The 14798-nt window shown below is 38.2% G+C and overlaps 1 protein-coding gene across 10 annotated transcripts in view; it reads right to left on the reverse strand.

The window, feature by feature from the left end:
• LOC119780259 (dedicator of cytokinesis protein 9-like) overlaps positions 1-14798 on the reverse strand; it is a 107814-nt gene that overhangs the window by 47684 nt on the left and 45332 nt on the right. For all 10 annotated transcript variants that reach the window (XM_038280239.1, XM_038280240.1, XM_038280236.1 and 7 more), the window contains exons 3-7: positions 12540-12629; positions 7885-7967; positions 7137-7206; positions 4781-4876; positions 3134-3268 (exon numbers count right to left, since the gene is read on the reverse strand). In XM_038280239.1, coding sequence (XP_038136167.1) covers positions 3134-3268; positions 4781-4876; positions 7137-7206; positions 7885-7967; positions 12540-12629 — 474 coding nt within the window. The remainder of the gene's footprint in view (positions 1-3133; positions 3269-4780; positions 4877-7136; positions 7207-7884; positions 7968-12539; positions 12630-14798) is intronic.

Below are 14798 nucleotides of genomic sequence, written 5' to 3' on the forward strand. Positions count from 1 at the left end.
GTGAAATACCCATCTTTTTTCAACAAGGTATGGCTTCTTTATCAAATAAACATGTTGCTCAATATACTTTACTCTTTAGAAAGAAAAATCTAGTTAAGATGTGTAATGTGTTTTTGCTTTCAGTAAACATGTCTGCGTCATGTCTGCTATCAGTGTTTAGGGTTAAAGTTATAGCCTAGGTGTCTTCAATAGAGATGGACTACAGTACTGTTCAAAAATCTAAATAAAAAATCTATATAATAATGAAAAACATGAAAAGATGCGATTCTCACAAAAACAAATACGGAGACAGCTATTCAATGTTAAAGAAAGTCTGTCATTTATGTAGTCTTCCCAAACTTATCAAAATGTAGCTTTGAACTTTTAAATTCTTAATTAAACTGTGCTAGTTCCCTCCGCATGTGAAAACGTGATGCCAGGACTTGCTTGTAATCTGTATCAGAGACTACTTAAAGGAATAGTACACCCAAAACATGATTAGCCTTCATTTTCTACTCACCCCCATGCTGAACAACACTCTGGAGTACTTTTTTGATATCTCAAATGTATCTGGAGATCTGGGAGGCTTCTTGCTGTCTGCTGACATTCAAATAATGGAGGTCTATGGTGCCCGAGGCAGAAAGGTCCATAAAAGTCCACAAAAAACGTGTCAATATTCCTCCATACTGCTCGTCCAATGTATTCCAAGTGTCCTGAGTGGGTAGCATCCAGAATTTACTTGAAACGAAGTCATTTAGAATGTTTTTAGAGCATAAACAGTAGTGTATAGGATTTCCTGAAAGCGCGATCATGCGCGATCACGAAGCTACGGAAGCCGGCAGACCAAACCAGCGCATTCAGCTCGGCAAAGAACTCATGCTCTTCCTCAACACTGAAGTCCTCAGACATTTTTCTTTCGTTGTTTCTTTCTTTGCACAGGTAAACAGCACATTTCTTCTTCTACGCTTGCATTATTGGCAGAGTATACGCTGAATGCGCACTTTCATCTGGCTTGGTCTGCCGGCTTCCGTAGCGTCGTGATTGCGCAGGTGCGCGCTTTCAGGAAATCCTATACACTACTGTTTATGCTCTAAAAACATTCTAAATGACTTTGTTTCGAGTAAATTCTGGATGCTACCCACTCAGGACACTTGGAATACATTGGACGAGCAGTATGGAGGAATATTGACACGTTTTTTGTGGACTTTTATGGACCTTTCTGTCTCGGGCAACATAGACCTACATTATTTGAATGTCAGCAGACAGCAAGAAGCCTCCCAGATCTCCAGATGCATTTGAGTTATCAAAAAAGTACTCCAGAGTGTTGTTCAGCATGGGGGTGAGTAGAAAATGAAGGCTAATCATGTTTTGGGTGTACTATTCCTTTAAAGTTCCTTTGATCTACCAGTAACTTTCCACTGGGCATAATCTGGATGCATGCAGACCTTTCCTCTTTGGGAAGCCCCTTTACAGTCAATACTAATCTCTGTCTGCAATGGAGACTTTGCTGCCCACAGGTTGTCAGGCCACCCTGCGCAGAGTCAAACTTTACTGGAGGTCATAATACAGTAGGCTACTAGAAGCATCAACATTCAAGTGTGGGTGTAATTATATTTGAACTCAGTGTGGTTGATCCATCTTTAGATGATCTAATTCCATGCTGATCCACATATAACACATAATGGTCTTTCACTCAGTGTTAAAGACTCCTGAGACAAGCTGCCACCACAACACTGAACCCCAGTGATTTCCCTACTGCCACTTTGTGCTTGCTGGCAATTGCCAGACCCCAATACACATCGCCCTGTACTAGATACACTGTAGGAGATAAATAAGGTTTTTGTGGTTTCTCCATTCCGTCGGTACGTATATGTGCTTTATGCACAAGTCTCAGCTCCACAGTGATTGCAGGGTGGAACTCTGGGAGTGGTACATACTGTATGTGTGCAAATTCAACTGCATCTAGTTTGTGTTTTGGGCCTGCAGCATGGCGTGGGGTGAGTCTCAGTGGGAAACTTTCTGTTGATCGCATCAAGCTCCTTATAAGTCAACACAATGCTTGATCCGTCCAAAAAGCTGCACTGTCTGATGTATCTTGGTTCCAGTAAAAACAAAAGCAAAGTAAGCACCATGTCCCCTCTTTCTTATGCTGTCAAACAGAATAATAAATGCTCTTTAAACTAGTGCAAACTGCTGGCAGCGAGTCATAAGTTGTAAATTCCCTTTGGCTTTGTGTATTGTGGCAATTTCGACTAGGATCTCTTAATCTGCCACAATATACAGAAAGGGGGGTCTCTCCAAGACCCAGCAGAAATCATTCAGGTTCTGGCTGATTTCTACAGCCCTCTCTCAGAGGGACGAGGATAGACTGAAGAGAAAAGAGGAAGTTGGAGGAATTTTAAACCTTTGAGCTCCTACTTATTTTTCTCTTTTTTACCTTTAATCTTCAGATCAGATTTTTAAACCTAAGTTGCTGATGGTTTAGAGATACTAAATATAAAAAAATATATAGTTTTTATTGACATAAGGAAAGGGGAGGATAAAGGCTTCATAAGTCAAACAGATAAAAGTTGAAGCTTATAATTACCACAGTCAAGCTTCCCTACTGTATATGATTTTATCTTAACCATCCAGCTGACCACCTGATAGGTGAAATTAGAATATTTCCATCAACTGTGATGATGGACTCCTGATATGGCACACATGGAGCGTTTTCCATCAAACAATCAGATGGAGCACGCAGCATTGATTGGGAGGCCAAAGGAAAGTGCTCGGAAGTGAGACCTCAGCATTCACCTTGCCTCAGTGGCTGAGCATCAGCAGAAAAACACAACCTATGGGAGGGAAGAGCTCAGGTTTCATGGAGATGCAGAGAATATTCTTCAGCAGTTGTCAACAGCTTCTCTGGACAGTTTTTATCTGCTGTAGTTTCCAATTTAAACTAACCAAGCCATATACTCAAGATTGCATTGTGGAAACTTCCAGAGCGGTTGCCTGTATTGTCAGGATTTTAAATCCCCCATAAGGAAGTAGGCTTCGTCACTAGCAAACACGGCGCCAACATGGATATCCTGTTTGTTAAAACATTCAAACGGTCAACCCTCAACAATCAGGGCCTCCGTGACAGAGATGACCTAAAGAATTCACAGTGTACCTGAACTACTCCCATGCAGGAATCCAGGAAAATGGTTCCTTTGGGCTCCTTGGAGATCTTTTCATCCTTGTAGAAGTTCAAATTATACGAACCATCCCCCAGCTGGGTAAGGTGGAAATACCTCCTCTTGAATGACTGTAATGATGAAAGGAAACAAAATTCAGATCGTGATTACTGGAGAAGCAGAAGTAGCATTTTGTTCATATGTAATGTCTGTACAATTGTGCTTGAACATGTACATACCCTTCCATTAAGATAGAAAAAAATCAGATGCCTGTGAAATGAATTTAACTGGCTAAAGTAATAATAAAATAAATACAAATAATAACAAAAATGGAAATCCTGACATTGATTTTGAATATACATTTTTCTGATTATTTCACCCTTCAGCAGAGAGTTAGAATAGGATCCTGAGGTTTTAACTTTGCATGTCATTTTTACCATTTTAACTTCATGTATGGATTTTTTTTATTTTCAGCTCCATTAAGCTAATAAGGGGAGTGGTGGCCTAGTGGTTACAGCATTGCACTTGGTTCCCAGAGATTCTGAGTTCAAGTCGCACACACTCCCACTGACTGCCACTCTGGGTCCCTGAGCAAGACCCTTAACCCCAGACTGCTCCATGGGTGCAGCCTACTGCTCTCCAAGGGGATGGGTTAAATGTAGCAAATTAATATATCCATTGTGGGACAATTAAGGGATTTACATAATTTATAGAACCAAATTTTCCTGCAAATATAGCTGCAAGTGAATAGCTGTGCACATCTATTCACCAGGTCTTTGCAAAATAGCTCTATCTCAGTCAGATCAAACGTTTATCTGCTTCACATTTAAAGTATGGGCACTAAAATTCACAGTAGGATTATGTTTCAGAGTGGAGATGATTTTTTTTTAGGGTGATGCATTTTGTTATCTTGCTCTCACACTCTAAACCTATTATATTTTTTGACAAAACAGGTCATATTTTGACCAGAGCTCCTTCCATATAATCGCCGTGTCCTCTATGTGACATCTGATACAAATCCACACTATGTTTGCCAATGTTTATTATACTCGTTTATAAAAAAAAAAGAAACCAGCAATCATTTAATTAATTAAAATCCCAAATTAAATGTGAAAAAGCTAAATCCTATAAAAACATAGACCGAAACCTACAAGCATGCAAACACTCTTTAGCTAAACTTACCACATAACCTAACCTGAAGGATTTTAGATTGCAGAGGTAAAGCTAGGAGATCATCAATACATGCAGGGATGGGACATGCAGAAACAGAGAGCTCCTGGCTATTATTCAGATGCAGGGACTCATCCCTGCGTGGCAACAATGCTGAACACTGTGACGCCTGTTTGCTTTCTCTTGATCCTCTAATTCCTTAAAATAGAGAACCTGTCAGGCACTATCATTATGTAAATAAATCCTGGATAAAACTGAATAGAACGAATCAGTGCAGTGATGAACTGTCATGTTAATCGCTGGCAAAATAATGACAGAAATAGTGAAAACATTCCATAATGATTAGAGGAAGAAAATCTACCCGAGAAACAAAAAAAGAATGCGGTGAAGTTCCCACATCTGGATAGTTTTACCCAACATTTTTTTTGTTTTGTTTCTAAAAAGTTGTTTAAAAGAATTGGTTGTTATCTCACCCTCATGGTGACACTGATGGCACTGTTCATGTTCCCTTTGTAGAGCCAGCCATGTTTGGAAAGGCCCCCCTTCTGGGATCCTAAGGAGGCCGTGTCCTACAAGAGATAAAGAAAAATTAGGACGGTTTAGAAATTCTGCATTTTAGAAAAGCAATACATTGAAATAAGACATAGATTTATTTAAGAGCTGGAGAAAGATTGAGGGTCAGACACATTAAAAATTACAGTCAATAATTGGTGGTCCTGGTTTGTCCGAAAGCTTTCATCTGATGCTTTGAAACAACACAGATCCTGGTGCTATGGAGAGCCCTTTGAGGCCAACCAGCATGCACAAGAACATAAAACATATACAGACCCTAAAACCAAATAAACCTCTTAATCCTAAGAAAAGATTCAAACAAATTATGGTCATTTCACTTTCCAACCCTGTCATGTTGTGAGATAAAATAAATGCAATTGCATATGACCGGAGAACAAAGATACTGTGAGCCGCTTCGCTTCCTTCATCTGCTAAAATAAACCAATTAGGAGAGCAATGACAGAAGATCTGCCCTGGTTTATATCAGCTCTGCTTCATCTGCTCTTAGAAACTCTTTGGTTTAAAGGGTTCCAGAACAGAAAAACATTTTTAACAATCTTTTAGAATGAGAAGAGATAATGATCTTTCAAGATGGTGTTTTGTCTGATCAGAAGTCAGTTATTTCTATTTTTTCTGTCTAGTAAAACAAAAGGGGATTTTTTAAAAGTGCCGTCTGTCTCCTTATGGTTTCAGTCTGGAGGAGTGAAGTGCGTTGAAAAGCAGCTGGGAAGGTTCACAATCCATTCATTCTCATCTGTGTCTACACAGTCGTCACAAGTCCAGACCAGTGAGGGAGAAAATCGACAGCCTTTAACCACAAAGACAGAGACAGAGGACAGTCGAGACATTAAGCCAAATTGAGGACACAGGAGTCTGGGAAAAAAAATGTATATATGGTGGATAAAAAAAAGTCTAAGCAACCCTTGTTAAAATGGCAGGATTTTGGGATGTAAAAAGAATTAGAATAAATCATTGCAGAACTTTATCCACTTTAATTTAACATACAATCCGTAAAAACAGTATAAAAAAAAAGGGAATAATATATACGACCTTAAAGGAATTAAACTGTACAGCTGACTGAAAAATAACCTTACATGCCACTTAGTTCCCTGTTGGAGGCACAGTTTAGGATTTTAGAGGAGGGTCACGTTATCATTGTAACACATTGTAATTAGTGTTTGACCTTGTAGCATTTCAGATAATGTTTCAACGACAGCTTTGGACATTCACTGCAAATTTTGACTGTTTTTGAAGGGATTCATCAGCCTTCTTGTTGCCGACTTATGAAAGCCCTTCCAAAAATAACAATAATACTCATTTTATCTTTGCAGGACCACACGTCCACTCTGTTACTAGTAAATGAGCTGAGGCTGAAGAGAGCAGAATGTTGGAGCTCTGAAATCTCCCATTGAAAATGTTTTTAAACTTATGTTTGCCCATTAGCAACATTAAAGAGAGGTTGGAATAACACAATCTAATCTGCACAGGAGGAATTTAATGGGGGTTCTTTTATGTGAAATTACAAACATTAATCACCTCTCTGGAAATTGGGTAGAGAAAAGAGGAAATTTTAACGTACAGTATAGTCTGAATTTTTGTGTCTTTGACATACTGACCCTAGCCTTTCAGAGTCTATAAAATTTTTTTTTTTTACTTTTTTAAGGTTGCCATTTGTGTATAACATAATGAACACAACAGCATCACAGCCAGTTGTTAAAATAGAAACATGTCAGATTCATATAAAACCAGCATAAAGACTGAAATACCCTACTTTCTTCCAAAGGTTCTGTTATGTTTAATGTTATACATTTTATTTTGTGGTTTTGTACTTTACATTATCACTATCATGTATCTTGGTTTAATCCCTGCATGTAAACTATGAACAGATTATATGTAAAAAGTTGGATATTTAGCTGCTTCCATTCATTGTTACATTTACAAGCTCCACTCAAATGAAATTCAGGAAAACTAAAGTAATCACATTGAGATTCTATATTAAATCTTCATCCTATGAGATCTATACACACTGATATCCCCATTTTCATCTCGGTCGGCCATTGCTTGATGCACTGATGCCAGTGTTCACTACTTTGTCTTTACTCTTTCACAGCTTCTAACTTGCAGCTGCCTCACGTTGAATATTTTAAGTACTTTTAAAAAATGTGTCTCCTCTGTAAAGAAAAAAAAAAAAAAAAAAAAAAAGGACTTCCCTGGAATACAAACCTTAGTATACCAAACAGGAAAAGTTGTAAAAAATAGTGTAATAGATAATCTAACCTCCTCTTTATCAACATCTTCATCCACTTCAAACACATGCACTGCCAGTTTGTCCGGCCGTGGCACTTTGCTGTAAAAAAAAAAAAGAAAGGAAATCTGACCATCAATTTTGGAAGTTTATAAAACATATTTCTGCACTCTTATTCTTTGATTTACTTTAATAAACAATGTGAAGTCTTCTCAAGAGTGTTGAGAGTTAAACATAGTAAAATGGAAATTCCAGGACTATAAAAGTGCAGCATTTACAGTAAGAGTTCAAGGAAACTGAGAAATGAAAAGGTGCCAAATCCAAATGCCAGACTTTTAACAGGCGATCCGTGTCAAGCAGCATTGTTTTAATTTCCCTCAGACTGAGTGAAGCAACAAAACATTTGGCAACAATTGCATTGGGTTGGACATCGTCAGCTAAACACAATAACAGTAAAACAGATATTCTTCAGGGAAGAGACTTCAGCTGATGACACAATCACTTGACAATGAGGGTGGTTTCCAAATTTTAAAAACGATGTGGTGCTCTGTTAAAAAAAAAAAAAGGAAATGCTCACTTCCACAGAAAGGAACATACGTGTGCTGCGTCTTTCCCTGTTATTAGGGCACGGCAACATTTTGCGGGAAACAAATAAGCTGACAGCTTTGGCCTCTGTGTTTTCAGAGTACATGTTAATACTCGCCTTTCATACCAATGTCCTTACACAGGATAAAGACACTCTACTCACGGAAGAGAGGACCATTTAAACTGCTGCCTTACTTTGGAAGCTGTCGAAAATCACCAGAGTAGTCCTCGTACTTGTAGTTGACAACATACCAGTCAGACTTGTAGGTCTTGATGCACTGCAGAGACAGAGAATTATTAGAAGAAAGCTCAGTGGGGATTAGGACCAGCGTACCCCATAAAAGATACAAAAGGCAGCTTTGTGGGAAGAAATCTGCTGTGCTTCACAATGCAATTTGTTGACTAATGTTCTCCATAAACCTTAAAAGAACAGCTGGATTTATTACACATATATCAACCCTGTCCACTATAAAGATTCCTAAATATACAGTTTATTTAGCACTACAGTAATTGAGCAAAAACAAATGGGGTTAAATATATCAACACCTTTCAGATAAAAAGAAATAGACAGTATTTACATTTTGTCTTTTAGAACTACCCCATTTTTCTTAATCCCATAAAGCCCCCAATAAAATACATTGAAAATACATTTTAAGGCTGTTTACTGAGAGGTGGTAAAACGTTTTGAAGAGGTGTGAATTGTTGGCAAAATTGCACCAGTGATAGCAGAAGCAATTTTACAACTTGGATGGAATATTTTGTTGGTTAACCTAATTTTAAGGGACATGTATTAATCCTGTAAGGAGGATTATTGCATGTCCCTATTTGAACTTAAGTCCTAGTTGTTAGAGGAGTGCGCTTGTGTTCTAAGAAGGTTGCAAGTACCCGGTTCGATCCCCACAGCCTCCGCTTTGGGTTCCTGAGCAAAACCCTTAACCCCACACTGCTCCCCTGGCGCCCCACAGTGGCAGCCCACTGCTCCCCAAGGGAATGAGTTAAATCCAGTGGTGAATTTTTATCCAGTGTCATATCAAAAAAGTTTAATTATAAAAGAACATGTAAATTAATCACAGTCAATGTTATCATTGCAATATTCAACAGATTTATCACCTTTATTTGTTTTGTGATACTATGGAGACTAGTAAATGAAGTAAATTTAATCTCGGAGAAACAGAAGTGCAAAGGATTCTCTAGGCGAATTAAATAGATAACATTCAGACATCGCTGAAGTTTACCAACAGAACTAAAGCAATAAAAAAAATAAGACTTCCAATGAGCATCTTAAGTACTACAAGAGATGCAACAATGTCTAGCAAAACCACGCACTTTGACATTGATTTTCTGACCACAGGTGATATGTGGCCTATTGATCTCCGACTGCAGTTTGGGAGGTGAAACCAAAGCAGATAAGAGATGTAAGAAGAAATAAGACCAAGCATCAAGAGTAAGGAATCTATTTTAAAAACAGATTCTCTAAAGGTCTTCAAGGTTCAACTTAAAGCTGAAAGGCATTTAATATACCTATATGATTTTTCATTTAGACCAACATAAATTATGAAATTGTACCTAATAATGTTAAAGAATAGTTGCTAACCTTAATGATCACTTTCATTTTCTTGAATCTGACTCAAAGGCCTTTACAACAAGTCTATCTTTATGGCCTTCCTTCAGAGGACAGTAAACTTCATCTTAGTTATTCATAACCAGCTTTGCCAAACTATTATAACCCTTTTCAATTTTTTACCAGTTGCAACAATAAGGAAGGTGTTATAGTATAAAGGGTCAAAATTTTGACAAGAATGTTTAGATTAGAGGTATTCAAATCATCCAATCGGCTTTAAATGCAGAATACAACAAGAATGGCTGATTGTCTGGAGATAAATACCCTTTTAAAAGGCTTTCTTCATCATGGGGTTTAAACCATTTTCAAATGATAATCAATCACATTTTTTAAAAAGTGCACTGAGGAAGCAGTGAATAAATGAACATGCAGATTTCGGACATAGCCAAATCTTGCTTATTCATAGAATTTTTACCAACTCTGGACCCAGGTAGCTGCAACTTAGAGATAATAAATAAAAGCAACACCTCCTTAAGCAAGTGTTTCGAACACCTAAAGAAAATAGCCTGGTTAAAAACATGCTGAATAGAAGGATCTATACAGACAATGTGGATTTTAACCGAAGGACCTCCATTGTCTGAGACAACTGTTTTTTAAAAATATATTTATGAAGCATTTATCCATGTCATAAAAAAAAAACATTCACTAGCTGCCGTGAAACTGAACATGGACAAGTGAACATGCATTATTGATAAAGGAAAGATCACAGACTTTAAACGACAATCCTCTCTGCTGCTGCTTCGTCATCACAAGATGCGACAAATGCTACTTCGTTTACTGGCTAAATAAAATTGTAAATGAGCTACTTAATTGGTGTACCTTTATAATTGTAGTACCCATGCTTGAATACCTTTAAAAAGAAGGTATATCTACTATGGATGCACGATATTGGGATTTTGGCCGATATCCGATATGCCGATATTTTAAAACTCATGTAGCCGATAACCGATATCGATACTGATGTTAAAGCTGGACAAAAATAAGTAGTCATTGAAAATAGCAGTTTTGTTATCCATTTCTGACACTTAAAACAATATACTCAAATATATTTTCATATGCTGATATCAAATAGATTTTTAAAAACGCGGTATTGATCTATTTTACTTTCAAAATCTCGTGAAATTTCATCGTTCTGTTACAAACTGTCGTGATATTTTGCAAATTCTTGTGAGATTTTGTTAGTAAAATAGATCGGTACCGCGTCAATATATCAACATATAAAAATATGGCAAAATTTCGTGAATTTTCGGGGGATTTCGTAGCATAACAATGACATATAGCAATATTTCATTAGTAAAAGAGATTGATATGGTGTTTTTAAATGGCAATATATCAGCATATGAAGATATTGTGATATTTTAATGTATCAATATTTTTTCCCTCGTCTTTAGAAGTTTTTAAGTCTGTAAAAAAGAAGTTTTTGAGGAAGAAGAAGAAGCAGTATTTCATTTTTTTTTTTAGACTTTAGAAACTCGAAAGCTGATCAAATATCCGGTTAAATATCGGTGGGGTGGCCGATGTCCGATATTCAGTTTTAAGGCCGATACCGATAGGGGGCCGATTATATCGTGCATCCCTAATATCTACTACAGATTAAGACTTTAGTTATGTTTTTATCTAACAGGATTTAGTAGCCCTGAAGTAATTTGCAAGGGATCTTTTTTTGTGTTATCTGACCTAAGATCCAATGCTCTAAAATTTGAAAGTAGAGTTGCTAAAATGATTCTAACTTAATGAAACCTTAACATGAACTTTTCCCTTGAAATTGCTTAAAAAAAAAATCTAAAGAACCTCAACCCAACATTCTTCAGAAAAGAAGTGCGTGGTGACTCCACCTCGATCTGACCGTGCCTCGGCAGGGAGTGGATCCCTATTTACTTGGAAAGTGGACATCTGTTCATTGTTAGAGCCAGTGATAGGAGCAGCTCAACAGTATCTGTTTAGCAGAAATACACAAGGTTTACAAGAAGGGCCCCTGCTGGGAGAGGAAACCTAACCTGAACAGGAGGCGGAGAAGAACCAGAGAAGCTCTTAATCACTGCAGCTGTCTGAGTGATATCACACAACACTCGCGCTGCGTCATGGTATCTTTATGACTTCAGAATCACTGATATGTGACCTGGAGGATGGACTGTCAGCAGGCAGCTGCTGTATGGCTCTGTAACACGGTAGACGCAGTGCAACTGACAGCATTGAGCCCAGGTCAAATATTAGCATGTTCAACGAAACACGTGGCATCCATGTTTTGTATAAAGTATTTGGTAAAGTCCTCCATAAAAACGCAAATATTTGAAGCAAAAAAGATTTTGATTTGTTAATCAAGAGATCCAATTAAATTTAGCCCTTCATGTTATTAAAAGAGATTCTACACACAAAAGAAAACACTTTTTTTTAAGAATATGGCAGCTTACCATGAATCATTGGTCGATCAATAACATCGATTACCTTTATATAAACTAAAAATAGAAGCATTAACTGATAGGAAAAGAATAATACAGTTACCAAACTGATGCTGGTGTTTGTCAAAAAGAGTGCTTAAATGTCCGTGGTTTTATTTATATGTTGATGAACTGAGAACCAGTTATACTGGAAGATTAAAAGGTCCTCAATGTATGGAGATGACCTGGTAATTTTATATCTTAATGGTTTACAGCAGCTTCTTATTGTAATATATGAATCAAACCTGGTTAAGAATACGATATAAAACACAACGCTATTAACAGTTAATATTTTAATATGTAGAACCTTAAAGGATAAATAGAAGCTTTAAACTACCCAACAACACTATTAAGGTCTGTAAGGGTTAAAATACTCCATTTTTTATTTTAATCAAACTGTTCAGTTGTGGTGGAAGATGTTTGCTGTAGGTTAAGCATGCAGCACACTGCTATGCCTCTCCAAGGCAATCCTATAGAAGATCTTGCATGTGGTAGTTAAAAGTTAAAATATGTAGCTGTCACGAATACATAGTTGTCACTGTCATAAAAGTTGTGACAATTCTGCATTATATCCAGATTGTGAGGAGTGATTCAGATGTGTGTTTCTGCAGTTGTTCAAATCCCTGTGAAGAAAGTTAATGTTCAACTTAATGGATCGTTGCACAGCAGAGCAAACAGTCTTATTCTAGCACTTCCAATCCTACTGGGAGTTTATTTCTATTTATTCTGTTTGCAGATAAAACTGGTTGACATCTCCTTTCATTGCCTTATATTGTCTGAAATCAGTTTACCTCTTGAACGAAAAGACTCTGAGCCTCCCTCTCTGCATCTTCAGGCACAGTGGGGTACAGGGTTCTTACTTGGCGCCTCAAAGTTGAGATCTGAGAGAAAACAAGAATAATAGAGTCATAATGGGAGAATTACAGCGGACAACCAAATTTAGCAAATACTGCAACACTGAAAGTGAAACAAAATGATCTGGATTCAAATATTGTCGTGGTTTTGGTATAAGTTCAACATCTGAGTAATAAAACAAATAAGAAGCAACAGAGACATGGTTGATGTCACTTATTAACTTTTTGTCCATGGCCACAGACACCTTATCTGATTGAAGTACAGTTTTCAGGATGAGTTGAGACTTTGAAAGAAGAGGCCCAACAGATGTTTTGACAAAATGGCCATATGATTTTACATTTAACAAAACATTAAATCCAAACATTTTATATTAAAAATCCCTAAACAGTGAATGCAACTTCCACTGCAAAAAGGAAACCTGAAATAAATGGAAATTACATCCTATTTGGAATGATGGAATGATATTCAATATAGCAAAAAAAGTAAGAGAAAAATATTACAATGCCTTCTTTGACTCCTACATACCGGTAAGTAAAAACCTCTAATTATCTGCATTTAAAGGTGATGGACAGGTCATTTAGAAATACACTATATTGCCAAAAGTATTTGCTCACCCATCCAAATAATTGGAATCAGGTGTTCCAATCACTTCCATGGCCACAGGTGTATAAATTCAAGCACCTAGGCATGCAGACTGTTTTTACAAACATTTGTGAAAGAATGGGTCGCTCTCAGGAGCTCAGTGAATTCCAGCGTGGAACTGTGATAGGATGCCACCTGTGCAACAAATCCAGTCGTGAAATTTCCTCGCTCCTAAATATTCCACAGTCAACTGTCAGCTGTATTATAAGAAAATGGAAGTGTTTGGGAACGACAGCAACTCAGCCACGAAGTGGTAGGCCACGTAAACTGACGGAGCGGGGTCAGCGGATGCTGACGCGCATAGTGCGAAGAGGTCGCCAACTTTCTGCAGAGTCAATCACTACAGACCTCCAAACTTCATGTGGCCTTCAGATTAGCTCAAGAACAGTGCGCAGAGAGCTTCATGGAATGGGTTTCCATGGTCGAGCAGCTGCATCCAAGCCATACATCACCAAGTGCAATGCAAAGCGTCGGATGCGGTGGTGTAAAGCACGCCGCCACTGGACTCTAGAGCAGTGGAGACGCGTTCTCTGGAGTGACGAATCGCGCTTCTCCATCTGGCAATCTGATGGACGGGTCTGGGTTTGGCGGTTGCCAGGAGAACGGTACTTGTCTGACTGCATTGTGCCAAGTGTAAAGTTTGGTGGAGGGGGGATTATGGTGTGGGGTTGTTTTTCAGGAGCTGGGCTTGGCCCCTTAGTTCCAGTGAAAGGAACTCTGAATGCTTCAGCATACCAAGACATTTTGGACAATTCCATGCTCCCAACTTTGTGGGAACAGTTTGGAGCTGGCCCCTTCCTCTTCCAACATGACTGTGCACCAGTGCACAAAGCAAGGTCCATAAAGACATGGATGACAGAGTCTGGTGTGGATGAACTTGACTGGCCTGCACAGAGTCCTGACCTCAACCCGATAGAACACCTTTGGGATGAATTAGAGCGGAGACTGAGAGCCAGGCCTTCTCGTCCAACATCAGTGTGCGACCTCACAAATGCGCTTCTGGAAGAATGGTCAAAAATTCCCATAAACACACTCCTAAACCTTGTGGACAGCCTTCCCAGAAGAGTTGAAGCTGTTCTAGCTGCAAAGGGTGGACCGACGTCATATTGAACCCTATGGATTAGGAACGGGATGTCACTTAAGCTCATATGTGAGTCAAGGCAGGTGAGCAAATACTTTTGGCAATATAGTGTATGTCGCTAGCTCTTATTAGTAAACCTTATAATCCCACTTCCTGCCTAATAGGAGGGTTTCCTGTGCAGAAGATTATAATCTTTACAATGTAGGAAGCAGAAATAAACAAGCATATAGGTAAGAGGTTAACAGGAAGCATTAAATGAGTTGCAAGTCTCAGTTTTCTGCGTCTGAGTGAGCACGGTAAATAGATGTGCCTCACCGACACAATAACACTTATTGTAAACATAAAAGCCTAATTGTCCTCTGCTGAAAATAAGATTTTGTACCCATGGTAAAAGTAGAAATGTTGCAACTCCAGATCAAGCCAACAGGTGGCAGTATGTTTTTCGATGTGCAACAATATTCGTAAACACATT

Source organism: Cyprinodon tularosa, unplaced genomic scaffold, assembly GCF_016077235.1.
Source record: "Cyprinodon tularosa strain WSP-4 unplaced genomic scaffold, ASM1607723v1 ctg158, whole genome shotgun sequence".
Lineage (NCBI taxonomy): Eukaryota > Metazoa > Chordata > Actinopteri > Cyprinodontiformes > Cyprinodontidae > Cyprinodon > Cyprinodon tularosa.